This window comes from Podospora bellae-mahoneyi, chromosome 7 (assembly GCF_035222275.1).
Source record: "Podospora bellae-mahoneyi strain CBS 112042 chromosome 7, whole genome shotgun sequence".
In the NCBI taxonomy this organism is placed as follows: Eukaryota; Fungi; Ascomycota; class Sordariomycetes; order Sordariales; family Podosporaceae; genus Podospora; species Podospora bellae-mahoneyi.
The window spans coordinates 2734180-2761732 of NC_085886.1; the positions used below are offsets into that span (position 1 = coordinate 2734180).

Here is a 27553-nt window from a genome sequence, read left to right on the forward strand (position 1 = left end):
CCTACTACCAAAAAGCTGGGCGAAAAGTAAATGAGATGTCCAGGGGAGGTTAGATTAGCCCGATAGCAAATCATACGACCAATTAACGCATCTCGGGGGTGAGTATGTAGTGAATCCTCTGTCTGTTTAGATGCAATAGATATCTTCTAGGTACAATAGATCCCGTTTTCTATTCTCCGAGGGAATTACCCATTCAATCAATATCCAGAATACCGATCGACTATTGACATGTCGTGCTCTTTTGCAGGCGTCATCGACTGACCTCTAGCGACCTAGCTAAGAGGTGTCCGACAGGTACATGGCGGGCCCCCATCCAGTGGTTAGCTACTCGCGCATGCTTGCAGCAGCTGAGGGTTTTTGCTGTTTCATGGACGGGGAACCTTGACCTCTGTCTCTTCTCGAGAGCTTGTCTCGGGATAAGAACAAACTGGGTCTTTCGAGATTCGACATTCTCGGGCCGCTTTCTCAGACCGATACTGTACCAATGCCGACAACTCACTTCTGATGATGCCTTTCTGCGCATCCGCTATGACTGCAAGGTCTGCAACGATGGCTCTCGGCCGCATGAGGCATCGACAATGTGCCTTGGCAAAAGCGTTTTGACATTGTTCTCAACGCCTTGTTGCCTAGGGCCCCGCAATGTGCATATAAGGGAGAAGAGCCCCACCACGGCCAAGGTTGCAGTGCAAAGTCCAAAACAACAAGGGAAGCCCCAAAGTTTGTGCTCTGCTCAGCGAGGTGAAGAGGCTGCCCTGTCAAAGAGCAAGACAAACTCGCCCGCGGGAGCATACTCTTTAGGCCTTCCCAAGTAGTTTCTGGCAACTGAAATCAAATACACCGCTCTTGGTGCTGAAAACCACATCCATTTCCAGGCTGCCGTCACGTGACCCACGGTACAATTTGAACCCACAAATTTTAAGCAAACGGTGCCAAACTGCCCTGTCAGGGCTTCGACCAACGCAGCATTCTCCACGAGGCGAAAAAAAATCTCTGGTACAGGCCGGCCAAGTCGTAAGCAACCCCTCACGCCGCCTTGCGCTGCTCTTCCAGAAACCCATTAAACTTCCTCGAGACCTGCCAACGCGCAGAGGAGGTTGCCCATCATGGTGAGTCGCGATCCTGTTCTACATAACCCCTACCGGAAGGCAGCTATCTCGACTATCTCGGCTGCAAATGCCCATATCGACTGCCCCCCCTCCCCACCGCCGCCTCTACTACACCTTGTCGTCATCTATCACTACGCCGCCGTCGGACGGGCCGATTATGACCACGAACACCTTGACTGACCTTCTCATAGCCTCCCCCACCCCATCAGAAGCCCGAGAATGTTCTCAAGAGGGCCCACGAACTCATCGGAGTTAACCAGGCCCCCGCGGCCCTCACCCTCCTCCACGAGCACATCACATCGAAGCGGTCTCGCAATGTCCCCATCACATCGTTGGAGCCTGTGATGCTCCTGTTGGTCGAGCTCTCGGTCGAACAGAAGAAGGGCAAGCTCGCCAAGGATGCTCTCTACCAGTACAAGAATATTGCTCAGAACACCAATGTTGGCACGATCGAGGTGGGTTATGAGTGGATTCGAGTTGGGTTATATTGCCGGTATTGACAAAAGTACTGCAGCTTGTTCTCAAGAAGTTCATCGAGTTGGCTGCCGAAAAGGTCACCGCTGCTCAGCAAAAGGCCGACGAGGTTCAGTCCAGCATCGAGGCGACCACCACTTCCGACAACGTTGAGGATCTCGAGGCCAGCGAGACCCCCGAGTCCATCCTCTTGGCCACCGTCTCCGGCGAGCAATCCCGCGATCGTACCGACCGTGCCATTGTCACCCCCTGGTTAAAGTTCCTGTGGGAGGCGTACCGCACAGTTCTGGACATTCTCCGCAACAATGCTCGTCTCGAGTTGCTCTACCAGAGCACTGCCATGCAGGCGTTCGACTTCTGCCTCAAGTACACCCGCAAGACCGAGTTCCGCCGTCTTTGCGAGCTTCTCCGCAACCATGTCCAAACTGCTGCCAAGTACTCGGCTCAAATGCATGCCATCAACTTGAGCGACCCGGATACCCTGCAGCGCCACCTCGAGACTCGTTTCCAGCAACTTAACGTGGCGGTCGAGCTTGAGCTCTGGCAGGAGGCTTTCCGCAGTGTTGAGGACATCCACACCCTCCTCAACCTGAGCAAGCGCCCCCCCAAGAACATCATGATGGCCAACTACTACGAGAAGCTCACCCGTATCTTCCTCGTCGGCGAGAACTACCTGTTCCACGCCGCTGCCTGGTCCCGCTATTATAACTTGCTCCGCCAGTCTGCTGCCATTGTTGCGGCTGGTGGCAAGAAGTCCGAGAACCCCCCAACCAGCGAGGCTGATCTCCAGAAGGCTGCCACTTTCGTCGTTCTCTCGGCCCTGTCCATTCCCGTCATCAGCACCTCCCGCTCCCGCGGTGCCATGGTCGACTTCGACGAGGCTCGCAAGAACAAGAACTCGCGTCTCACTCACCTCCTCGGCATGTCTCAGGCCCCTACCCGTGCGCTCCTCTTCCGTGATGCTCTGTCCAAGTCTTTGATCCGCCGCTGCCGCCCCGAGATCCGCGACCTCTACAACATTCTCGAGGTCGACTTCCATCCCCTCTCGATTTGCAAGAAGATCTCCCCCATCTTGGCCAAGATTGGGGCTGATGAGGAGATGCAAAAGTACATCATTCCTCTTCAGCAGGTCATCCTCACTCGTCTCTTCCAGCAGCTTTCTCAGGTGTACGAGACTGTCGACCTGGACTTTGTCGAGTCCCTAGCTCAGTTCCCCGAGCCTTTCCAGGTTACCCGCGCCACGATTGAGAAGTTCATCATGAACGGTAACAAGAAGGGCGATCTCGCCATCCGCATGGACCATGCTACCGGTGTCCTTAGTTTCGATGCCGATGTCTTCTCCTCCGCCAAGGCTGCCCACGCTGGTTCCTCTGCCGGCTCTGCTGAAAGCGAGACTGGCTCCGTTCAGCGTCTCCAGAGCACTCCTTCCCAGATTGTGCGCTCTCAGCTCACCCGCGTCGCCGAGGTTCTTTACACCACATGCCAGTACATTGATCCCAAGTTCAACGAGGCCCGCATCCAGGCTCGCGATGCTGCTTTCGCTCGTGCCAAGGCTGGTGCTGAGAAGGAGCACCTCGAGATCCTCGCCAGAAAGGAGATTATTCAGAAGCGCAAGGACAAGGCCTCTGAGGCTCAGGCCGCCCGGGATAAGGAGAACGCTCGCAAGAAGATGGTTCAGGAGCAGCTTCTCCAGCAAGCCGAGGCTGCCCGTTTGGCTGAGGAGCAGAAGCTTCGTGAAGCTAAGCGTCTCGCCAACGAACGGGAGCAGATCAAGCGCAAGGAGGTCGAGAGCATGCTCAAGGATATGAAGCTTGAGGATCTGGCTGGTGAGGACCTCGATACCCTGGACAGCAACAAGATCCGCATGATCAAGCTGCAGCAGCTTGAACGTGAGAAGAACACGGTTGCCGAGAAGCTCCGCATCACCGGCAAGCGTCTTGACCACTTGGAGCGTGCTTTCAGAAAGGAGGAGGCTAAGAAACTCCCCGAGGACTATGCTAAGCAGCGCGAGCGTGATCTCAAGGCCTATGAGTTGACCAAGGCCCAAACTCTCAAGGAGGCTGAGGAGAAGCACAAGGCTGACGTCGAGATCAAGCACCGCCTGTCTCGCCTGATGCCATTCTACGAGTCATTCAGATCTAACCTCCACGAGCGCCGCCGCGACGAGTTTGAGAAGAGACGTCGTGATGCCGACCGCGAGTTGGAGAAGATGATCAATGCTCGCAAGAAGGAGTACCGCGATCGCAAGATCCGCGAGAAGAGGGAGCGTGAGGAGAAGGAGCGTGCCCTCCGTGAGGCCGAGGAGCGTGCCGCCAGGGAGAAGGAAGAGGAGGAGAGGAGAAAGGAGGCCAAGAAGGAGGAGATGGCCAGAATCAAGGAGGAACGCGAGAAGGAGCGCGAGAAGGCTCGCGAGGCCCAGGCCCGCCAGCAACAACGCGAGGAGGAAGCCATGGCCCGTCGCAAGGCCGAGAAGGCTGCCGACACTGCTCCTCATATCCGCCGGGAGATTCCACCAGTGGAGGGCCCCTCGGCCGCCGGCCCCCCCCGTATTGCCCTTGCCGGCAACAGACCCAGCTGGAGAGAACGCGAAGCGGCCAAAGCTGCCGGTGGTGCCCCACTAGACCCCGCTGCCGCCGCTCCTCCTCCGGCCAGAGCTCCTCCTGTCGAGCGGACCGACTCCAACGAGCGCCCTCCTGCCGCTGGTGGTCCTCCCCGCCTCGCCCTTGCTGGCAAGACTGGAGGCTCCAGCTGGCGTGAGAGAGAGGCTGCTAGAGCTGCTGGCGGCGGTGCTCCCATTCCCGAGCGCCCTGCTCCTCAAGGCAGAGTGTCTTCTGGTCGCGGTGGTGCCCCCATTGAGAGGGAAGGTTCCGGCCGTGGTGAGCCTGCCAAGGATGGTGCTACTCCTGAGCCCCTGAAAGCTAGCGGCGCTCCGGGCAAGTATGTTCCCAAGTGGCGGAGAGATAATGCTTAAACAAAAGCGGGCATGTATTGGGAGTTTCTGGCATTTTTCTGTTTCCCTCCATCTCTCGCGCTTGCTGGGTTCCGGTTCATACATGACACACATGACATGCGACACGAAGAATGGGCATGATGCAGCTTCTTCTGGAGTTTTGATTTCTGGGTCTGGAAGGGGTACGGGAAAGAGAAGGTTTTTATTTTTTCGGTCCTTGATCCTTTTTCCTTGCTCCGGATTTGCATGTGTCTAGAAGTAGCATTTCTCGTCATTCGACAGCGAAGGGAGGCAGGGGCAGCAATGAACAAAAGTGATTGCTGCGTTAGGAAGAATGATAGGAATGGATGAGGCTGTGTTTTATTTTTGCTGTTGGGTTGATGAATATAAATTGCATGGCATGTGTGTATTGTTTTGCTGTGTATGAGTTGTGTAGGTAGGCATAAAACCACGTCGGCACTCGTGTGAGAAAGTTCGGACTGAAGTCAGTGATCGACAATTCCAGATACCGGGGAAGATCATCATCAAGCCGCGGCTACCACAACCCACCCGCTCGACTGACAATCGCGAATCGCAACGAGCTACCCGATCTGGCGCCATCGGATGCTGAAAGATTGTTGTCGATCACTTCCTCATAGGGCTTGACGCAATCTAGAACTTAATTGACTGAACATGACGTGGGATCCCGTGCCGTTGAAGGGTCCAATATTGACCTTTTCAACACCCACTGCACCATGGATGGAAAAGTAGCAGGCAGGCTTTCGCAGGGCCACTTCCTTCGGTGAGAGGAACATGGCATGAAAAGGGCATCATGATATCTAACACGAGGAAATGCTACCCACACTTTTGATTGGGGGGCGGGCATGCGGTTGTGTGGCAGCGATGAGTCTGTGGAAGTATAGATTTATGCACGGCGGTTAGGGGAATTTTCGCAAAGTTGACAGCCCTCCGGCATGTTGGATGTATCTGAATTCCGGGATGATTTTGGTTTATACTTATTTGATCTTTCTCTCTTCAGACTCCACATTGAGTTCCGAGAATGGCAGTCTCGTCGTCGTCCTCTTTTGCACAGACATCTTTTCTTTTACCTGACAAATACGTCTTGGGAAATAGAGCGCAGTGAAAATTTAGGTTGAAACATTTTATTTTCTCGTCTTTTTTGACTATTGTCCTTGGTATTTCTTTGGCTGTTCTTCCTTGGTAATTGAGGCTGTGATGTGTTTCAGTTGAGCCCACCTATCTCCTGCCAAAGGTGAAAGAACGAAGGATGGAAGCCAAGATGAGCTCTGAAATAATGTTTCGCTCCCTGTTTACGGGGTAAACATTCTCCAGTGGCGAAAGAACCCCACACCAGAAGCCATATCTTCTCGAACAAATCTCGTTCATCATCTTCCTCTCGGCTTCGCCTGTTTGAAGCGATACATACACGTGGCCCAGCACAAAACGAACGGTCTTTAAAACGGAAGAAGCAGCTGCGGTCGGTTGTCCGGCGGAAGTTGATGCCCAAGCCAAAAAGCTAGCGTTCAGACCCTTGCTCACCTGAAAAGCTGCCAATTGCGGCCAGAAGGACGTTTTGCTGGAAGGAGAAAAAAGGTTGGGGAAGGGGTGGTGGTTAGCTCGTATGCACGGACAGGGTACCTTTTTTATGTGATGGGATGGGGTGTCGTGCTACCCCGCAGCCACATCGGAAGATATGGGCAGCCGTGTGAGATCACGATCGGTGATGGGTGTGGAGGGGGGTGTACTGCAGATGGATGGGTTGGGACGTAAAAAGAAGCGGTGATGGTGATGGTGACTTGTTACGACTACCTCAGCCCTAAGAACTCAATAGTCCGGTCAAGGCCGAGAGAAAGACGCTATAATCATACTCCGTGAAGTGCTGGCTGGTATGGAAGTGCTGCGAACGTTCGGTGGGTTGTACGGTGGGTATTTGTGGATGAGAAACAGGGTGGACAAGCTCATATAAATCCGGAGGTCCTTCACTGCTGTGTAGATTAAAAGCTGAAAGAGAAAAAAGATTGTGATGATGACGGTGTGTGTGTGTGTGTGTGTGTGTGTGTGTGTGTGTGTTGTGTGTGTTGCCAACCCGGAGTTTGGGTAGGTTGTCTCTTCTGATGGCTCTGTTGTACAAATATTTTTCTCTTGGGAAGAGCGGAAATTGGCGTCTGCATGGTGCGTCGTCTGCATGACAGGAGATATTGCAGCAGTTGGGGGTAGGACGCCCTCTACATGAGTGGCTTATACCAGGTCGTAGTGCAGCATAGCTCTCCAGTCCCCAACACGACGCCAACTCTCTAGGTGCAGCTTCCAGCTGAGAACTTGTACGCGAGCTTTCCAATAACTTCAAAATGGGCGCGTCTCGTGGGCAAACATCTTTCGATGTGAGGGTTTATTTGATCATGTCTGTCAGCTGACGGGGAGGCCACCTCAATGGCCAAGGAAAGGCTGAACAGAGCCTGAAAGAAAGAAAAAATAAATCAAAAAAGGCTCGGCATTGAAGCTGGGAGCGAGCGAACAGAGCTTGAATCGTGATTTGGTGGGGTCGTCGAGGATATGCCGTAGCGGTTGATCAATTTCAGGGGGTGGTTTTCTTCGCTTCTCAGTTGACAGGCAGCCTTAATCGAGGAGAACCCGGGATTTTGGGTCCGTCTCTCTGTTGTTTTCTTCCCCGGAAAATCAATGAACAGAAGGACGAATGAAGAGACAGAAATACCCATTGCGTGCTTGAATTCTCCTGTGAGATGCTGGTCGCTGACACCAGGGCTTGCCCCCCTTTCCCTCCCGTCAAATCGATCGAGGCTGTGAGATGCAGAGGAAAAAAAAAAGGGGGGGTCGATGCGTTCAGGGTCCAAGCTGGCAAGGGTTGGAGGAGGTCTGGCCAAAGCGGGTGTGGAGAACGGGAGCTGCAGGTACGCCGACCAATGGCAGGGTTCTTAAGGACGTCGACTTTTCTTCTTTGGGACGACCTCTTCATCTCCACAGGCGCTCTGTGCGACAACAGCAAGCTCTGCGAATGACTGCAAACCTACCCACTTGGGTCCCCGAGCTGAAGGAGCAACACGTCAAGAGAGTCACATTGACAATGTAACCGACTGTCCATCCCGCGGTGGGGTGTGTGTCCGAACCCGAGCAGCCTTCCCTCTGGTTTACTCTCTCGTCTTCACTGTTTATTTTGGGTTCTAGGAGTAGAGATGAAGGACTGCTGTTCCGCTGTCGATGTGCCGCCGCCTGGAACAAGAACAATGTCTCAGAGACATGTGCTGTGGTGGCTTAGAATGGGTCGATGAGGCTCTCTCCCCGGGTGCTTTGCTTCCATCACGCCGCTCGTCTACGGGTACCTGATTTGGGGTTTTTGGGCTTGCCGAAGTTGCCAAAAACAGACCATCGACGAGGCCCGGAAATCGGATATTGGGTGCACTCTTGGAGCCAAGCTTTCCACGTCTCTTCTGCCTTGACCCTTGGTGTCGAAGCGCTACTACGGTGATGGCTTGGCCCACCTTCCATGGATCCAATAGTGTGCGGATGCTTCCCATGCCATGTCGGCGACGGGATTGCGGAGAGGGAGGGGGGAGTATTTACATAAGACCAGCTTCCCTGACTTCACGATGCTTTCTCTTTTTTTTTCTCTTGCTCTTCAGGGTCTTCCTCACAGCCGCGAACACGACAGTGATACCTAATCAACTAATCTACGACAAGGCCTCTTTACTTGTCGATACATTCGTTCTTTTCGACTTTGTTGAAATATGGCCAGCCTCAAGGCCGTGGCTGCCCTCGCGGCAGTCACCTTAATTGGTCGTGTTACCGCCACCGAGGTCTTCCTCCCACCATGCTTGGACCCCTTCCAGCCTTTCGTCTACTCGGGGTGCTTCTCCGAGGCCAGTGGCACACAGATCCTCCCCTACCGCAGCCCGGCAACTCCTGATGACATGACCGTCGAGAAGTGCGTTGCTGAGTGCAAGGGCAATGGCTACAGGTATGCCGGTCTCGTCTACTACGGCGTCTGCTACTGCGGTCAAACCGTGAAGGGTGACCTCACCGAGGAGTCTGAGTGCAGCTTCCCCTGCAAGGGTGATGACACCCAGATCTGCGGTGCCAACGGCAAATTCTCTATCTACCAGGACCCTACCTTCATCCCCGTTGACCAGACCACCATTGCCGACTATGATCCTCTTGGATGCTGGACCGACGACTCTCCTCAGGGGAGAGCCCTTTCCTACCGCCAGGACTCCGTCGATGGCGCCACCATGACCACTGAGAAGTGCTTGCAGGCTTGCCATGCCGGCGGTTTCCCCTTTGCCGGTACTGAGTATGGCGGTATGTATCCATCTATCCGAGGCTTCTGTCAGCAAATCTCGTGAAACTAACATGACGCAGGTGAATGCTACTGCGGTGTTGTCATTGGCAATGACACCTACTCTGCCCCCGCCTCCGAGTGCAACATGGCCTGCAACGGTGCCCCTGACGAGAAGTGCGGTGGCCCTGGTCGTCTTAACCTCTACGCCGCCGACGAGCTTCTGTCTCTCGAGCCCTGCGGCTATGAGCCCCCCGTTGTCTCCAGCAGCTCGGAGCTCCCTGTCGTCAGCACCGTCACCACCGAGTCCTCCACCAGCACCTCCCTTGTCGAGGAGGAGCCCACCACCAGCACCACTGTCGAGGAGCCCACCAGCACCAGCACCAGCACTCCCCTTCCTACTCTCCCCCCTACCACCTCCACCACCGCGCCCGTGAGCACCACCTCCACCACCAGCTCCGTCTGCGTGACCACCACCGTCATCCCTCCCAAGTGCGAGTACAAGTGCGGCAAGTGGTGCTCCAACCCCCTTCCCGACTGGGAGAACGACGCCAAGTCCTGCAAGGCCGCCTGGACCAACTGCCTCTTGCAGGTTGCCTCCTGCTTCAAGAACGCCGGCTTCCCCCAGTCTCTTGAGTGCTTCAACTTTGGCCAGTGGTGCGCCGATGTCGACGACTACTGCGTCAAGACCCCCAAGGGCAAGAAGCACGACTTTTTCGGCAAGAAGCCCCCCAAGGGAGGCAGCCCCGCCACCACCGTGACCGTCACCACCGCTTGCCCTACCGCCGCTCCCACCTCCACCAAGCCTGCCACCACCACCAAGCCCGCGACGACCACCACCATCTGCCCCACCCCAGCGCCCACCAACATCTGCAAGCAGCCCACCAACAACTACTACGGCTACAAGCCCGGCAAGCCCGTCGGCGGGATTGACCTGCCCGTCGTGACCTGCAACGACTTGGTTTCGGACTGGCCTAGCCACCCCTTCAAGCGGTACTCGGACCCTGACACGAGAAAGTGCAAGAAGTACAGCCGCTCGACGCCGAGCACTGCCTGCCAGGACGCGTGCAAGGAGCAGTACGAGGACTGCTTGGACGTTTATGCCGAGGGGTGCAGGAATAATAAGTTTAGGCCGAGGCAGGATAGTTACTTTCAGCAGATGGAGAAGAGGACTTTCTGGGGGGGGTGGAGCGACAGCTTTAATGGGGCGAAGGATAAGTGCAGGGCGCAGTATAACGACTGTTTGAGTGTGAATAGGAATGTGGATGTTAAGGGGAAGTGTAATAAGTTTTGCGAGTAAAGGGGGGAGGGAAAGAGGTTGGGGGGAAAGGGGGGAGGTGTGATATGATAGGTATGGGATACAGTTCTTACGCTCTTTGGAGGTATGTGAGTTCACACGTAATTATTAATGAGATTTTTACCGTTTGTTGGTATGTTGCTGTTTCTTGTTCTTTGCGACATGATTTATTACGCAGAAAAGAGAAGCAGGGTATTGCAGGCTGTTGTGGCTGGAAAAACTGATGTGGATAAGAAATGGTGGTGTTGGGGAGAGGGTAGGTTGGCTGAAAGAAGGTGGCGGCGGTTTTAACAATATGATGGATAATTCCGCATCCACACGCATCAATCAATAATACCTCACCGGGTGACTAGTCTAGTGGTCAGGACGCTTCGTTGTGGTTGTTTGCAAAGAAACATCACATACGATCCGAAGAAACCCCGGTTCGATTCCGGGGTCGCCCACACCTTTTGCCCTCTCTTCATTTTTACTCCCCACTCTTCCTCTCTTTTGGTTTGGAGTTGAAGCAATCTGGAAAACACTTGCACTAGAGTTTCCTTTTTCTTCGGGGGTAGCTGCTTCCTCCACAGCATCTGATGAGGCATGCATGGCCCTGCATCTGCCGCATTATCTTCTTGACGGTGTCTCATGACATTCAAGGAAGATATCTCGACCGTTTTATCCTACCCCATCTACCTTGGCTTTCATACCCAGATCTTGCTGTCGTCTATAAGTGATGATACCAATGTCGGGAGAGTATAAGTCCTGAAGCTCTTGCAGGGGTGTGATTATGTGGTTGGTGAAAGGAAACTGTAGTTTTGTCTGATGATGTGGCTTTGTGTGTGGGAGACTAGATGTAATTCAGCGGAGAGTTTAAAAGCTAGACGCCAGGGCAGAGAAGGAAATGAGACCAGATGGAGATTACCCAGGTCGGATATGGATATCAAGAGGGAAGAAAGTTGGGCAATGATGAGTGACGGAGAGATGAAGGGGGGAGAGAGTCACTGTCCGAGTTAATCACTACAGAACTTAATTGTGTTGGATGTAAAGTATCGAGATGATGTTGAAGGAAGAGCAAAGAGGGTGAGCGCTAAGGTAGTTCTTGGTAACGAATTACAACCGTGTAAGGTGTTTCGAATGTACGCCTACCTACCCTGATCAGCGCCTGTTGGAACAACCCACCCAGATACTAGCAACATCTCTAGCACTCTATCTTCCAACTCTCATTCTTCCAACCCAACTACTAAGCTTTGTTTCAAGTTTGCCCCCCCCCAATGACCCCCTGCTCCGTCATAAGCAAACACCCACACGATATGTACAACTGCCCTTCCCCCCTTCTTCCAGCGAAAGTAGCGGAACTCCTCTTTCAACTAAAAGAACCCACAATCCACCAAAAGTAAACCCGTGTTCCTGCCTCTGCCTGCCTTGTGAAAACCCGGACGGAGTCTCGCTAGGATGGTTCTTCCTGGGGAGCCGGAGCGAATCTATTCGAGGAAGTAGCTACAGGCCTGTGATTGAAATCCTGGCCGGGTACGGGGTTGAAACAGTGGGTAGCTTCGCTTTTTGCCTTTTGACTGTGAGGAGACTTTGTAGAAAAACTTGACTTGAAATCAAAGGGCGAGGCGGGTGGGCATTTGGAGACTTCAGGTTCGCGCTGATCGTTGCATAGGAGGGACAGGAAAAGAAAACCACCTGCTGTGTTTCCGCCGCCTTGTGCCGAAGGATTTCATCTGGTGGAGGAATCGCGAAATGATATTTCTGTCAACAAGAGAGGAAAAAAAGCTGTTGACATACATACCTGCACCAGTGAGAAAGCCTTGCACAACTATTCCATAACCACACACCACTTGGTTAACTCCTACAGCATAATGTGGGTGAAAAAGAACCAGGCACCTAAAACATTTGACAACATGATTGTCTGAGGACATGCACGTTGTAAAATATGCATCAGCCGTGAATCGAACACGGGGCCCATCGATGGCAACGATGGATTTTACCACTAAACCACTGATGCTAATCTTTTGAGATGTTACATCTGTTCGGAATGTGGGTTCAACATCGACAGAGCTTGAGTCTGATGACAAACTCATGAATGGAGTCCAGAAGAGCTAACACGATGTTCAAATACCTCCAAGACAGTAAGAAATTCGAGCTTGTATCTAATTCAAGGGGATTTTTGTACAGATATGAGCTGCACCAGTCAGATCGACAGTGCCCTTGAGAAATTGCCTCACAGAATGCGAGACTGGACTTTCTCTCAAAAGCGAAATGACTGCTCATGTCACCCATCTTCAAGATCATTGCTTGACAGGCTTTTCCAAGCCACCCGCCCCTCCTATTTCACTCATGCCCCTTCTCACGCATCCAAATAGATTCATAACCCAACAACAAATCTCTTTTCAATATTCCACAAGTGATATACACAGGCAACCCCCTTCCCCCCCTCCCCCATTGCCCCCTCCCCTTCACCTCTTCTATCCTCACCCTCATTTCTTCTTCTTCCCACCCTGCCCACCCTGCCCCGCAGCCTTCCCCTTGGCCCCCTTAGTCTGGAACACCCTCCTGCTCTTCCTCCAAGCAGACACAAACTCAGCCACACTTCCCATATCATGCTTCGGCTTCCTCATATATGTCAACCTCGCCCTCCTCGCCCTCTTCAACCTCCTCTTCACAATCTCAATCCCGGCAACGTTCCTGTTGTAAATCTTGAACCACATCTCTACTCCCACCTTGCCGATGTGGTTCCGCAGCAGCACCGCAGTGTCAATACCTGCCCTGCGGATCGAGAGACAGACACCGGCGAAGGGCTCGCCGCCGCGGCGGTGGGTGACGAGGAGGATGTCGCCTACTTTGGCGGCCTCGCGGGTGCGGGCGAAGAGGGCGGTGCGGGCGCCGGTGGGGTCGAGCTTTTTGATTTGAAGGTCGTGGAGGGCAGCAACGGGGTTGGTAGTGGAGGGGGGGGAGAGGGGCTTGCCGGCGGCGGCGAGGGGTGGGGGGTAGAGGGCGAAGGCGGAGCGGACGGACTTGGTTTTTTTGTCGACTAGTCGGTCTGTTTTGTAGGTGTTAGCAACTAGTTGGTAGAGAGGAGGGGGTTGAGAGAGAGAGAGAGAAACATACAAAAGTTCTGGTCGGGGCCTTGTGATGGTGTTTTTGATGTAGCAGCAGCAGCAGCAGCAGCTTGAACCTCTGTCGCCAAGGAGCGGGAAAACATCTTTTGTTGTCTCGCCTGGCGGAGGAGGCTGGTCTTGAGACAGCTTAGAGGCCGTCTAGCCAGAGGGGTGACGTTCATCTTGGGTGAGTGTGGTGATCTCCCGCGGGATCTCGGAGAGGGGGTTAGTTGACAACTCTACCAACCTTCACGGCTGGCTGTTTGGGGAAGAGACGTTCAAGATGGTTGAACCTGAGCCTGAATTGCGGGCTGTGATTGGTCACAACTAGACTGCTGTGGTGGGGTGACAGGGGATTAGGTGCGGCTCCACAAAATTTTCTGACCCGCCAACCAGCAGGTGGGATTGGACGACGGTACCGGCTTTCGAGATGTGGTGAGGAAGTTCAAGCTCTTGTGACGCTCATTTGATATACACCGCTTTGGAACCGAGGGGAGAAGCAGGCCCAAGTGCAAGTGCGCCATGTTCACGACATCGAGCGCCGGTGCCCTCAGGGCCGGAGCGAGGAGATTGGAGACGACGGTGTGTCACAATGCTAGCCTTCAGAGGAGGTTATTCTCAGTAACGTCGCAAAGAGGTACAGCACAGCACTTCTATATGATAGCTTCTTTTTGTAGAGGGGTTAAAACTGACTCTATCCCCTTACTCTAGCCGGCGGCTTCATCGTCTTCAAAAAGGGCTCCAACCCCGAGCTCCAAGAGCGCCTCGACACCCTCTACAACAAGATCGTCCTCCCCTCCTACCTCAGCCAAGAGCAGCAGCGCAAGCTCACCAAGACCAAATACAAAGAACAGCTCCGAAACGACCCCATCACCATGGAAATCGACGGCGAAATCCACAAGTTCCGCTACGTAGATCCCACAAAGGACATTCCTAGCGCATCCAAACTAGTCAGACAGGCTGTCGAACACATGCAACACGAAGACTACCACAACCTCCACCTCGTCCTGAAAGGCTTCAAGCGCGCCAACAGAAAACTTCACGACGATCTTGCCCTTCACATTATCAGGAAAGCCCACCAAGCCGACCGCCTCGACGCTGTCATCGACTGCGCCAAACAGGTCGAGCTGACGGGCTTCAAGCTCGACTCACCCTTGAAGCTGTCTTCCCTCCTCGTAGGGGCGCAGACAAGGGCGATCGAGTCCGGCTTTAATCCTAAGCCAGCAAAGAAGGCGCTCAAGCAGACGGAGAAAGTGATTGACTTGCTGGAATTCGAAGGCAAGAGACACCAGCCTAGCAACAGGTCCAAGACCCAGAGGCCCTTCTACCACGAGCCGATGTTCCTCGGTTTGAGACTCAACCTTGCCGCCACTCTTGCGGTAAAAGCCAGGGACGGCCAGGATGAGGACGGGAAGGTGACTCAGTACGCTGAGCAGATTGTTCACTTTTGGCCTGAAAACACTGGCATCCTCGACCTCCAGCCTGATGCTGCGTATGAGGACCCGCAAAACGTACAATATCTCCTCGACCGCAACGAGTTCCTTTACCATGTGTCGCCTGTGCTTCATGGCTTGCAGATGGCTGCCAAGGTGGTGGACCCGGGTCTTTCGATGAAGCTTCAGAACAGGGCGGATGCGCTGGAGGACGAGATTAGACAGGCGTATGAGTGGGACGAGCGGATGCCGGCGTCGGGAGAGGTCATGTATAACTGGTTGTTTAACACGGAGGAGATGCTGGGGCGTATCAAGGCGGAGAAGAAGAAGAAGGTGGAAGCGGAAGTGAACCCATGAGAGGCCCCTTTCAAAAAGAGAGGAGCAGTAAATATGATGACATATTTCCCAAACTATGTACCAGTACATATGTAAGAGTATTTACTTGTAACAATATTTCTTTTCTTTTTGGTATCGAGGTGGTTATTATGGGAGGACAATGTACTTCTTGAGATTCTCCGGGATCGCGCTCAGCAAGTTCTTGCTCTCAAGCCACTTCTTGGAGAACAACCTGTCGGCATATCTGTATGCGCCATCACAGAGAACCGTGACTACGGTGTGCCCCTTGCCAAGCTTCTCCGCAACCTCCTTGGCTGCTACCACGTTCAACGCGGAGCTGGCACCGAGATACAAGCCCTCCTCATCCAAACACCTATACACCATCTCGATGCTCTTCTCATCACCGATGTGCAAACTGCCATCCAGCAACTCCACATCAGGAGCGAGATTGTCGGTTACTCTGCCCTGTCCAATACCCTCCGTGATGCTCGACCCAGACCTCTCAATCAGTTTTCCGCCCGACTGCAGGTAAGAGTGGAGGACACTCCCAGGCGGGTCGGCCAAAAAGCTCTTGACTTTCCCGTTGGACTTGTCTTTGAGATATCTCGTAATCCCCGCCAACGTCCCGCCGGTACCAGTCGCACAAGTAAACGCATCGACCTTGCCCCCAGTCTGATACCAAATTTCCGGTCCCGTCGTCTCGATATGCGCCCTCCTGTTGGCGGTGTTGTCGAACTGGTTTGTCCAAACGGCGTTGTCCAACCTCTCGGCATGCCTCTTTGCCTGATGGTTGTAGTTTTGTGGGTTCTCGAACGCGACCGCAGGCACGGGGTAGACCTCAGCTCCTAACAACCGCAACAAATCGATCTTGCCCTGGGACTGGGTGTCGGGCATATAGATGACCAGCTTGTAACCTCTTGACCGACAGACGTGGGCGAGACCGATGCCGGTGTTGCCTGCGGTTCCTTCGACCACGGTGCCGCCGGGGCGGAGGAGACCCCTTTCTTCGGCGTCTTTGACCACGTAGAGGGCTGCGCGGTCTTTGATTGAACCTCCCGGGTTCATGAACTCGGCTTTGCCGAGGATCTCGCAGCCGGTTTGGGAGGAGAGGTGGTTCAGGCGGATGAGGGGGGTGTAGCCGATTGCGCCGGTGAGCCCTTGGGCGACGCCTTGGGATTTGGAGAGGTTGATTAGATAGTCGGAGGGGGGTGCTGGGGGGGGGGGGCGTTGGCGAGGCGGCGGGTGGTGGTCGCAAAGGTGCGGATGGTGGAGGGGCGTGGGCGGAACATCTTCTGGGTGGTTTGTGGTTGCCAATGAGGCAACTATACTGTGGGAGACTTGAAGGAAAGAAAACAATGAGAAAATGAAGCTCTACCTAAGTCGAAAGAAAATAAAATGCGACCTCGCTCGCCTCGTCTCTTTCAATGAACCCCCCCCCCCCCCCCCCCCCCGAGAGCGCCGTTGCGGCTTGTAGACCGAGGTGGGGCAACAGTCAATGGCGCAATCAAGCGCTAAACCCGCCTGAAAGGTTAAGCTACGTAAGGGACCTCCCGCCATTGCCGGCCGGCAATTTTTGGCCAGTGTCAAATCCTTGCCACATCTTCAGAGTCGCGGTTCCACTGTATTTTGTTCGCGGTGCACAGTGACGAACGAAGCCTTTCAAGTTCAACGTAAATGCCTTCAACCTAGTTCCTCACACCACTACCTCTTGTCGGATATACCACAAATCTGGTATCATTCTCCATGGCTCGAATTGCTCCAAATCATCATTATTATTAAAAATCCAGCCGCTTGAAGGCTTCATCGCCCAAAAATGACCCCCCCAACCCCCCTCCCCGACGAGACCACCTCCACCAAACCCTCCACCCCAGTCCTCGATTCTTTATCCTCATCAGACTCCGACTCCGACTCCGACATCGACGCCACCTCCGTCAAGAAATCATCCCCCCAACAACAGCAAACAGAATGGCTCGCCACCTCCCGCACCAAGCGCTCCACAGCTGGCAACCGCATGAAAGCCCTCCTCGCAAACGAAGCCCCCCTCCTCACCACAACCACAACCTCGACCGACGCCGACGCCGACGACCTCGAACTCTTGTTCGCCGAAGATGAAGACGACGCCGGCTTCACCCCCGAAGCCAAAGACGACGCGTCCGACGTCCAAATGGATAGCTCCTCGGACGAAGAAGACAACGATGCCGCCAACGCTGACGAGGACGAAGGTGAGAAAGAGCTGGAGAGACAAGCTAGAGAGAAGAGAGCGGCTCAGCGGAAGAGGAAAACTCAAGAGGCTATCCCGGCCAAGTTCCGCAAAAAGGTTAGGATAGAGCCGCCGGGGAGCTCAAACGCGGGGAGCACGGTTGCCAGCCCGGCGCCGAAGCCGCCGAGGCCGAAGAAGAAGAGTGAGAGGGCTAGTTGGTTGCCTACGCTGGCGGATATGCCTACCAGAGCGTCGGAGCGGTCGACGACAAGGATGAGCAAGCAGCAGCTGCATGAGAAGATGGTGACGGATGAGATTAGGAGGAGGAAGCAGATTGAGAGGATGGAGAAGAAGGCCAAGTTGCTGGAGGCGATGAAGAAGCCGCCTATGACGCAGGCGGAGAGGCTGGCTGAGGCGGCCAAGGTGGAGAAGAGGAATGCGAGGAGTTTGAATCGGTGGGAGGAGGCGGAGAAGCAGAGGGAGGAGGAGAGGCTGAAGAAGATTGCGGCGTTGAATAGTCGGAAGCTGGATGGGCCGGTAGTGACTTTTTGGAGTGGGATTCAGGAGTTGAGTGAGGGGCAGGGGAAGCATGTGGGGAACTTGGTGTCGATGGAGGAGAGGGCGCCGAGGAAGAAGAGGCAGAGTGCGGCGGCGGTGTTGGCTGCGAAGGAGATGGGGGTTGGTGAGGAGCCGGGGACGCCGACGACGACGCCGGCGGAGGGGGAGAAGATGAAGGTGGGTGGGAAGGAGGGGGAGGTCAAGGCTGAAAAGGTTGATGCGAAGATGTTGGCTGGCACTGTTCCAACAGAGACGCCAAACGCTGGGACAACAGCTGCTCCGGTGAATTCACCTGCTGTGCCGGTAACGACATCAACATCGGCAACACAGGGGCCAGTCTCCGCTCCAACCACGGAACCACCAGTGTCTGTTCCAGCAACGCAACCACCATCTACTGCCCCAGTTTCGGCACCAGCAGCACCTCTCCCAACCCCACTGGCAAGCCCAGCACCGGCTGTCTCTACTCCAGCTTCAACGCCCACACCTCCAGCAGTAGTAATGCCCGCACCACCGCCAACCGTCGCAGCACCAGCGCCGGTTCCTGCTTTGGGGACATTCCAACCGCCAGTTCCTTCACCACCACCACCACCACCCGCTCAAATACCCACGGCTGCCTCGGCACCACCGTCAGGTCCAGTATTTGCGCCTCCACTTCCACCAACAACCTCAGTATCACCACCCAAGGGGCCGGCAGCACCGGTACTATCAATGACACCTCCAACAGCCCCCTCAATGGCACCACCGCCGATACCACCACCACCAGAGGCGAGACCGCCCACATCAGGGGTTCTTGCTGCCCCTATTCTCGCACCACCACCTGGCCCAATGCTTGGAGCCCAGATGCCAATGTTGGGGTTTCCTCCGTCAGGCGGGAAATCCAATGTCCTCGCTCTGCCCAATACATCACATACCCCATCGCCACTCTCCATGCCGCTTTCTGCTCCGGCTGTTCCCGCACCAGCGCTGCCCATATTATCTACCCCAACTATGTCCGCCCCTGTACCACCAACTGTACCAAAACTGAACATTCCCGCTCCTCCTATTCCGTCAACTCCTGCTCAGCAGAAGTCGGCGCCAGCTCAGACGCCGGAATCAGCAACACCTGTCTCGGCGACACCAATATCAGCAGGCCCAGTCTCGGCAACCCCAACAACAGCCAAACAGCCCGACACACCCCAATCAGCTCTCCCCCAGTCCGCCGCCACCAACCCAGAACCACCAGCTCAAGACCAGCTACCACAGAGCAAAGTCACCAGAAGCTGCATCATCCTCCAAAACTTTGACGACGCCGCCATCAAGGACAAGCAGATTCAGAACCAGATCTTGTTTGGTCGGAAGATGAACCGGCTGGCCAAGCCGGCGCACCCGCCGTTGTGTGTCATTACCAACCATCCTGCCCGATACCGAGACCCAAAGACGGGGTTGCATTACTATAATAGTTATGCGTACAAGGAGATTCAGAGGGTGAGCAGGGGGGATTACAAGTGGAGCTCGTTGCTGGGGAGTTATGTAGGGAGGGGATGGGGAGAGTTTGCGGCGAAGGGGGTGCCGGAGCGGTTTACGGATCCGAGCAGGCCGAGCGGGATTGTTGCTGGGGGGGAGAAGCCGGAGGAGGTGGGGGTGGTGGAGGCGAGGTTGGTGCCTATTGAGGGGGCGGAGCCGGTGGTGAAGATGGAGGGAGGGGGGGGGCAGCAGGGTGTTGTTGTGCCTGCTGCTGCTCCGGTTGTGATACCTTCTCCTGGGCCGGTTGTAACGCCTGCAGGTGGTGGTTCTGCGCCCGCTGCTACAGCTGGAGTGGTGATGAACCCTTCTGCTTGTCCTCGTCCTCCAATTGTGTCACCACTAGTAGTTGATGCCCCTCCTGCTGTCCCGGAGGTGGGTATGGCTGCTGACCAGAATAACCACCACCAGCCTGTGCAAACGCAGTAGGATGTGGTTTTTGTGCAGGCTAGGTTTGTGGTGGGGTATCTGGAGAGGCAGGAAGAGGAGACAGGTATATCAACAAGGAGGAGGGTAGAAAGAGGGAGGGATATATGTTAGGAGGGTGAGGAAAAAGTTGCTTTGATGAGAGAAGAAAAAGAATAATGGGTGGTTGGTTGGTTGGTTGTATACCGAATTATGGATGTTGGAAGAGTATTTGAACAAGCATTGTTTATGGGCTTTTTCGGCTGCGTTAGTTAGTCAAAGTTGGGACAGTTTAGATATGTTATTTAGGTAGGTGGGTATGTATATTATATAGCTCGAGGCAAAAGCAAGGAGGTTTTCAGAAACGGGTGTCTTTTGATGTTGACGAGAAACGGGTTATAATGGGTAGATACCGAGTCAAGAACTAACCGATACAACGTTTGAAAAGAGTTGGTTGTTTATTTGTTGATTAGTTTTGATTTGGCGGGGCTGGGATGGTTGGTTAAAGAGACTATGTGTTGTTGCACTTGGGTTTGAACAGCGAGTTTGATAAATGTTGGGCAGGTATGCGACGTTGTAAGATAGATATTGGTATTATGATGATGATGGTGATGATGATGACAAGGAAAAGAAAACATAATAAACTAGCAGTGATGTTGGCATAACAGCGGAAGCAAACTGTTCAATTACGTAGTTTGAATCTATTATCTTTTAGACCAGCTTAAGATTGCCCGCTGTTTTACTCGTCAAGTTTTTTTTTATCTGTTTACTTTACACGTTTAAGTTGATAGTGCTTATACCTCCACAGCGGCCTCTGTTTTGATCTTTTTGTTGTTTGGACTCTTCCTTCTCGGCCTTGGCCCTCTTCTTTCTCTCACGTCTGACTTCAACTTCGAGGGCTTTCAACTGCTCGCTGAGGGTTGCTAGTTTGGGGATGATATCCTCGACGGCGGTTTTGGCGTCTGCTTGGGCGAGGCGGAGGGGGAGGGGGGTTAGGATGCCGAACCAGTGGAGGGGGTTGGTGGAGTTCTTGTGTTTTGATGTTGGGGTTGGTTGCGAATCATCCCTTTTTGACTCTGCTTCGTCTCTGGCCTTGCCATCACCAGCTTCATTTTTGGGCGGTGGATGTGGTGACGATGGGTTGGTGTTGTTGGCATGCTGTGTTGATCCTGGCCCGTCCTGAGTTTGGGGTTGCTCTTTGGTGTTGTGGCTGGGTTTTGGCTTCTCTAATGGTTTATCATTTGTGACTGGTGGTCTTACAAGGCTGAACTCGGGTGTGTTGGTTTCGGAAGAGATGGTGATGTCGAGATGGGAGGTGGATTGCATTCGCTCATCGTAGTAGTCTTGGCCGTAGTATCTCACGCCGGGTTGGGCGGAAAAGTTGGCGCGGGCGAGGTGCTGGTAGAGGGATGACTGGAGGTGGTTGAGGGTGGTGCGGAGGGTGGTGTATTCGTTGAGGAGGAGGAGGTATTGTTGGAGGAGGGAGTCGATTTTATCGGTAGACATCTTGGTTGAAGTTGGAGATGTGTGGTGTTGGCGAGTGAGTAAGTGAGCTTGAAGTGAGCTGATGCGTTATGAGATGTTGGAAATACCAAACGCCCCACTTTCCACCATTTAATCGTTCATTCCGCGATAAGCACGGCTCCGTCTCAGCTTCATCAACTTGGATAGTGCGTCCGAGGCAGCTGATGACTGTTTGCTGTCTCATGTATAACAAGTAATTACACGCAGGACCTACTCCAACTGCAGGACCCTTGCCAAGGTGGACTGTGAATGCCTCTACTGCAGACCTTTTATGCAATGGAAGCAGTTGTACCACTGAAGACAAGCATTCTTCAAGCTACGGAGGCCATAACCCTGGTGCCGCGGCCAGGCGTCCGCCGTACAACTGGTCCCCCCCCTTCTTGAGTGAGCTGGCATCTGATGAGACTGCTGCCTCTCTGATAGGACAGGACTGCACAAACACGCTTGTTCATAAAAATGATGTGCTTTTTCTCTCCCACTTCTTCCACTTCTCCCACTTCTCCCACTTCTCCCACTCTTGTGCTCCCAGTCCTATCTCCTCTCTTGCCATGAAAGAGGCAAGTGGATGCGAAGAGCTATCGCTGCCCTGGCTCTCAAGAGGCGTATCGAATTACAGCGAGGCGTAACTGTGCTAAGTTCTGATAGTAGGACTTTAGCGCGGGTGATAGTACTGCGCTAGTAATAATACGGTGTTCGGTTACCACTCCCCCACAGGCAGCGGACGACCTAAACAAGGAACTCGCCCACTGATCACTCCTATGCTCGTGCTTCCCTCACGGCCTGTAATCTTACGAGGTTGCTGGCCTGGCTGCATAACAAAACCACCATCCCCCCCTTCGGTATCCGTAAATTCAATTGTCGTCTCTTCCCCCCCCCAAGAAACCCAATTGCCCATCTTGCTCCACGCTGTGTCCCGCCTTCGTTCAGTCCAAGTCGTCGTCTTTCTTTGTCCGTGCAGGAGTCAGTCAACCGTCGACAGCCGCATACCACACACCGACGAATTACTTTCAGACCTCACACACCTCGTCATCGCCCGCTGCTGCCCGCTGCCCACTGCCACCACCACACCCCATTTGACCTTCCCGCTTTTCCCCCCCATCGCATCCCTTACCGACTCCACATCGGTCCTCGAATTGCATTTGCCGGGTCCATTCCCTTTGAGCTGTTCAGTCGCGCGATAAGGGGAGAGCTGCTGTTGGACGCAAGGCTTCTGAACGAGAGGCGGTCGACGATAGAGCCCTGTGATCAAACAGCCCGGCAAGACAAACCGAGAGCCCTGTGCCATTCGTCAAAATGGTTTTAGGAACCATCAAGTGTGTGAGCCCTTTTATTTACTCTCCCTCCCAGCCTGAAGCAAGCTGCGCTCTATAAGTCGCTGCCAGCACAAACCGACTGCTTCCCCACGCGATGCGGCCGAGTCCGATCAAGTCCACACCGCTCGACTCGACTCGACTCGACCATCATGGCTCGGAACAGCGACATTTCCATCCTGGACGCGTCTCCCGACAGCGATTTTGTAGCCGGCGCATCCGTTTGCAAATCTATAGTTTCAAGAGCCTGTTGCTAATCATGTACTGCGATAACCTAGGTGCGTGGTCGTCGGTGACGGTGCTGTCGGAAAGACTTGTCTTCTGATCAGCTATACAACAAACAAGTTCCCCTCGGAATATGTCCCGACCGTCTTCGACAACTATGCCGTCACAGTCATGTAGGTTGAAACCCTCATCCCGCTGGCGACATGGTCACGACGAGTTGCCATGGCGCCCTACCCGAGACACGCTTGTGCTTCCACATGCAAACCCGCTGCTTGTCGCCCTTTGTTCTGACGAGAACTATGTAGGATCGGAGATGAGCCGTACACATTGGGCCTGTTTGATACTGCCGGGCAAGAAGATTACGACCGCCTGCGTCCTCTCTCATATCCACAGACCGACGTCTTCTTGGTCTGCTTCAGCGTCACATCTCCGGCCTCGTTCGAAAACGTCCGCGAGAAGTGGTTCCCCGAAGTGCACCACCACTGCCCTGGCGTTCCCTGCCTGATCGTCGGCACTCAGGTGGATTTGCGTGACGATCCTTCGGTCCAGCAGAAGCTGGCCAAGCAAAAGATGTCGCCCGTGTCAAAAGCCGACGGTGAGAGGATGGCGAAGGATCTCGGTGCTGTCAAATATGTCGAGTGCAGTGCCCTCACGCAGTACAAGTTGAAGGATGTCTTTGATGAGGTAGGTGATGGCAGAGTTCTTGCCTCGGAAAAGAAAAAAAGAAAAAAAAACTGACAATTATTGCTCTAGGCTATTGTTGCTGCCTTAGAACCACCCACACCCAAGAAGAGCCGCCACAAGTGCCAGATTCTTTGAGTCACGAGTTTGGATATATCTTGTTGTCTAGTCAAAATACCACCCAGGGTGGAAAGCAGCGTCAAAGTTGGAAGAGCGAATCTGGACATTGATTTAACCCAGCCCTGTCTTCAGCAAACCAAATAGACCTCTGGCAGGTTGGGGGATTTCTAGAGATCAATGCACCATAAAGCGGCAACGCTACAGGCCTGGGATTTAGCATCATCATTATCGTCATCACACACACACACACACACACACCGATACCTACGCACCACTATTCTCATCCCCCTCCCTACCTTGAACGGCAGCCTCGATCTTCAACAACGAACTATGCGCCAACCGCCGTCCTTAGCTGCTTGGGTCCGGGACAGGCACGGGTAATTTCTGGTATGGGAGATGCCCTCTCCGAAGCTGGGAACGAAGTGGTCAGGCTGGAACAGAGTTTCATTTTCTTCTACGGAATTTCCTCCCCCTCTTCCAAACCCAGTCGAACAACTTCTTGGTATCTCTTCCACGGCCTGTTTAGCACATTTCTTCCTTCTTGATTCTATCCCCCTTCCCCTCCCCTTGTTGCTGCGCGGGTGGGCCACCGTGTAAGGTACCTGCTCTGAGAATACAGGAAGCTTTCGATAGGACAGTTTGGCGATTGGAGTGCAATTGAATCAAAGTTTACCATCTTTTTTTGTTGTTGTTTTGTTTACTTGTGCTAATTTTTTGATAACTCGGGGTATTGGAGAGCTACACTTGATTCTGACTGATTGATATCCGGGTCATGTATGTGCAACAGGTCTGAGCAAAAGTCTCCGCTGGTTGGTCTGCAAATCGGACGAGTGGTCTGATCGAGTTCTGAGATGAACACGGGGAGAGAATCACCCGAACTCGACAAACCAGGGAGAAATATCCTTTGGTGCAGTTGCCAAAGAGTCGTAGTGTAGGACCGAGGTTGGTCTTATCTACAAAGAGGGCTTGGTATTTACTTCAAGGTTCACCGCCCTGACTCAATCCAGGAGGTGTCTTGTCTGTTTCTCACCCCTGGGGGCGAAGTTGATAAGGAAACATGTTACAGGTGAATCATGTGAAACTTGATCTTATCTTTTACAGGTTGTGGCTTTTGAGGGTTGCTTTGATAACAGATAGCTCTACCGACCACGGAAGGTGCGCGCCGTTGAGTCATTGGGTTTTTTTTCCCCTTGTGTGAGGGGTCTGGTCCCCTTCAATCGACAAGTGGTGCCCCGCCATACACTTTTCTTCACCCCCACCATCTCTTTCTCCCTTTTCTTTTCTTTTCCTCCAACCACAAAAAGACACACACAGACATTACATACCTATCGTGACCAGCAGCAGCCGCAATCATGGCCGCGACCCAAGATCTCGCCGACCGCACCGCTGCCCAAAAGGTGTACATAGACCCCGCCTCGGGCAAAGACGACGCCTCGGCCGACGGCACCGAGGCCAAGCCCTTCCAGTCGCTGTATCACGCCCTCATCACCCACCTCGAGACCACCCCCGCGCCCACGTACCTGACGCTCGTCAAGAAGGAGGACGCTGCCACCTCGTGGGAGGAACCCGCCAAGTCTGCGCTCAAAAAGGCCGTCGGCCGCGTGGACGCGTACAAGAAGAAGCTGGCCAAGGAGAAGGACGCCGCGAGGAAGGAGGAGGAGGAGCGGCTGCAGAGGTTGAAGAACCTGGAGGACAGCAAGAAGATCGTCCTCAAGCAGGACGAGTCGCTCCCCAAGGCGGAGAGGATCAAGCTGAGCCAGAAGGACGAGGGGCTGATTGGGAAGAGGGTCAAGGTGTTTGGGCGGATTCACAGGATTAGGGTGCAGAAGGCGGCGACGTTTCTGGAGATCAAGGACGGTTATGGGAAGCTGCAGTGTATCCTTCCTGCTGGGGATCTGACCAGGAACCATGATGCGCTGTTGTTTGCGCAGGAGACTGCGCTGGCGGTGTATGGGCTGTTGAAGAGGGTTCCCGAGGGGGCTGAGGCGCCGGATGGGAGGGAGCTGCACGTGGATTATTTTGAGGTGGTGGGTGGTGCGCCGAGTGATTTGGAGGCGTTTAGCAACAAGGTTAGCAAGGATCAGGACCCGTGGGAGGCGAGCATGTTGGACAACAGGCATTTGGTGCTGAGGGGGGACAATGCGAGCGCGGTGATGAAGTTGAGGGAGGCGATTGAGCTGGCATTTGTGGATAGTTATAGGGAGATGGAGTTCACCAAGGTGTCGCCTCCTGCCATGGTCCAGACTCAGGTTGAGGGTGGTTCTACTCTTTTCGGGTTTCCCTACTATGGAGAGGAGGCTTACCTTACCCAGTCTTCTCAGCTGTACCTCGAGACTGTGATCCAGTCGCTCGGCAACGTCTACTGTATCGAGAAGTCTTTCAGGGCCGAGAAGTCGCTCACCCGCCGCCATCTATCCGAGTACACGCACGTCGAGGCCGAGATGGACTTTATCGAATTTGACGACCTGCTCGAGCACATTGAGGAGTTGATTTGCCGCGTCGTCGACAAGGTGCTTGCCAATCCCACCTCTGCGGCCTACCTCAAGCTTCTCAACCCCGGCTTCCAGAAGCCGAGCAGGCCGTTTATGCGGATGAGGTACGCCGACGCGATCGACTGGCTCAACACGCAGGAGGAGCCGATTCTCAACGAGGAGGGCAAGCCCCACGTGTTTGGTGACGACATTGCCGAGGCTGCGGAGAGAAAGATGACGGACATTATCAACCGGCCCATCTTTTTGACGCATTTCCCTGTCGAGATAAAGGCGTTTTACATGCAGAAGGACCCCAAAGACTTGAGGGTGACGGAGTCTGTGGATGTGCTGATGCCGGGGGTGGGTGAGATTGTGGGCGGGTCGATGAGGATGTTTGATTATGAGGAGTTGATTGAGGCGTATAAGAAGAATGATATTGGGCATGAGCCTTACTACTGGTATGTGTTCTTAGGCCGGGGGGTGGGGGAGGTTTAGAGGATGATGATGATGCTAATATGATGATGGTTATTATAGGTACACGGAGCAGAGAAAGTACGGCACCAGCCCGCACGGTGGGTATGGGTTGGGGTTGGAGCGGTTTATTGCTTGGATTGCGAACCAGCATACTGTGAGGACGTGCAGTTTGTATCCTAGATTTATGGGGCGTGCGAAGCCTTAGAGAAAGGATGAACTGGGATGGGGTTCTTTTAGAGAGGAGGGGGGAAAAGAAGGCTTGGAGTTTGGGGGATGAGGTTAGGCTTTTAGGTTTACATTTTAGTCTTTCTGTCATAGATGAAAAGATGGATTTAGATGTTATGGGTTTGAGTGGTGATGTGTGTGTCATGCTGTTTGGATTCCATCCGGCGGCGAGGGAGCTATCAACGCCAAGATGCAAGAGAACTCGGACTATGTGAAGTTGAAGGAGATGAATAGCGTTGTTGTTTGTTTTATGCCATGAGTGTGGCTGCGGTGCAGTCGGGGGTTGGATGATGAGGTCAAAGTCGTGGTTGTTGAAGATTAGCACAACCCTAACCCTGATCTTGAAGTTGTCGCAAAATGGATGATGAGATGCCTTTTTTTTATAATTCTTTTTTATAATTTTTTTTTAAAAAAAACTCTCATTTGTTGGATTCGTATTTGTTTTGTTTCGAGCCCAACGGATTACATATATATAGGCATGTTGCCTACGTTGAAGGAATCAGGCGAAGGTTCTCGGCCGAGTCAAATTGGCCACAGTTGGGGAGAACCACATCCTCGGGTTTTGGGGGGGCAAATCCTTTGGGGGAAAGACGGCGCAGTTCTTTTGTTCCTTTTCCAGGTTCTCGGAGTTGACTCTGTATGGTACAGATGTGAGGATTTGTTTGGGTTAACTGATCAACAACAGGCAGGCAGGCAGGCAGGCAGGTAGGCAGGCGGGCGGGCGGGTAGATCTGGACTGGACCCTTTTAATATCTGTCTTTCCAGGATGGACGGGGAGAATATCTGAAACGGGAGGTTTCGGGGGAGAGGACCCTGGGGGTTTGTGGGTTATGATTCTAGAAAGGGTGGGATATCATGCGAATATCCATGCATACGGGACAGAGTGA

At 53.7% G+C, this 27553-nt stretch overlaps 8 protein-coding genes and 2 non-coding genes across 10 annotated transcripts; 8 read left to right on the plus strand and 2 right to left on the minus strand.

The window, feature by feature from the left end:
* Nucleotides 1-92: 92 nt before the first annotated feature.
* Nucleotides 93-4993, plus strand: TIF32 (eukaryotic translation initiation factor 3 subunit A). Its single transcript, XM_062882532.1, has 4 exons — nucleotides 93-150; nucleotides 248-1106; nucleotides 1298-1561; nucleotides 1621-4993. The coding sequence occupies exons 2-4, from the start codon at nucleotides 1104-1106 to the stop codon at nucleotides 4549-4551; spliced, it is 3198 nt and encodes a 1065-aa protein (XP_062728582.1). The 5' UTR covers nucleotides 93-150; nucleotides 248-1103; the 3' UTR covers nucleotides 4552-4993.
* Nucleotides 4994-7378: 2385 nt separating this feature from the next.
* QC761_709790 (uncharacterized protein) lies at nucleotides 7379-10141 on the plus strand. Its single transcript, XM_062882531.1, has 2 exons — nucleotides 7379-8844; nucleotides 8905-10141. The coding sequence occupies exons 1-2, from the start codon at nucleotides 8274-8276 to the stop codon at nucleotides 10119-10121; spliced, it is 1788 nt and encodes a 595-aa protein (XP_062728583.1). The 5' UTR covers nucleotides 7379-8273; the 3' UTR covers nucleotides 10122-10141.
* Nucleotides 10142-10461: 320 nt separating this feature from the next.
* Nucleotides 10462-10561, plus strand: QC761_0110010. The gene has a single exon. It is a non-coding gene; the product is annotated as a tRNA-His (tRNA).
* Nucleotides 10562-12040: 1479 nt separating this feature from the next.
* QC761_0110020 lies at nucleotides 12041-12111 on the plus strand. Its single transcript has one exon. It is a non-coding gene; the product is annotated as a tRNA-Gly (tRNA).
* Nucleotides 12112-12549: 438 nt separating this feature from the next.
* Nucleotides 12550-13545, minus strand: QC761_709818 (uncharacterized protein). Its single transcript, XM_062882533.1, has 2 exons — nucleotides 13215-13545; nucleotides 12550-13146 (listed from the first exon to the last, which is right to left on the minus strand). Exons 1-2 carry the CDS (start codon nucleotides 13384-13386, stop codon nucleotides 12584-12586), a joined length of 735 nt encoding a protein of 244 aa, XP_062728584.1. The 5' UTR covers nucleotides 13387-13545; the 3' UTR covers nucleotides 12550-12583.
* QC761_709820 (uncharacterized protein) lies at nucleotides 13229-15005 on the plus strand. Its single transcript, XM_062882534.1, has 2 exons — nucleotides 13229-13841; nucleotides 13916-15005. Exons 1-2 carry the CDS (start codon nucleotides 13727-13729, stop codon nucleotides 14992-14994), a joined length of 1194 nt encoding a protein of 397 aa, XP_062728585.1. The 5' UTR covers nucleotides 13229-13726; the 3' UTR covers nucleotides 14995-15005.
* A 1781-nt stretch (nucleotides 15006-16786) lies between these two features.
* On the plus strand, nucleotides 16787-19660 carry QC761_709840 (uncharacterized protein; the record flags this gene model as incomplete). Its single annotated transcript, XM_062882535.1, has 1 exon — nucleotides 16787-19660. The coding sequence occupies one exon, from the start codon at nucleotides 16787-16789 to the stop codon at nucleotides 19658-19660; it is 2874 nt and encodes a 957-aa protein (XP_062728586.1).
* A 747-nt stretch (nucleotides 19661-20407) lies between these two features.
* QC761_709850 (uncharacterized protein) lies at nucleotides 20408-21142 on the minus strand (the record flags this gene model as incomplete). Its single annotated transcript, XM_062882536.1, has 1 exon — nucleotides 20408-21142. One exon carries the CDS (start codon nucleotides 21140-21142, stop codon nucleotides 20408-20410), a length of 735 nt encoding a protein of 244 aa, XP_062728587.1.
* A 505-nt stretch (nucleotides 21143-21647) lies between these two features.
* On the plus strand, nucleotides 21648-23514 carry cdc42 (GTPase Cdc42; the record flags this gene model as incomplete). The annotated part of the gene is made up of 4 exons (XM_062882537.1): nucleotides 21648-22473; nucleotides 22749-22868; nucleotides 23001-23379; nucleotides 23449-23514. The coding sequence occupies exons 1-4, from the start codon at nucleotides 22454-22456 to the stop codon at nucleotides 23512-23514; spliced, it is 585 nt and encodes a 194-aa protein (XP_062728588.1). The 5' UTR covers nucleotides 21648-22453.
* A 1334-nt stretch (nucleotides 23515-24848) lies between these two features.
* On the plus strand, nucleotides 24849-26783 carry QC761_709870 (uncharacterized protein; the record flags this gene model as incomplete). The annotated part of the gene is made up of 2 exons (XM_062882538.1): nucleotides 24849-26425; nucleotides 26502-26783. 2 exons carry the CDS (start codon nucleotides 24849-24851, stop codon nucleotides 26644-26646), a joined length of 1722 nt encoding a protein of 573 aa, XP_062728589.1. The 3' UTR covers nucleotides 26647-26783.
* Between the last annotated feature and the right edge of the window lie 770 nt (nucleotides 26784-27553).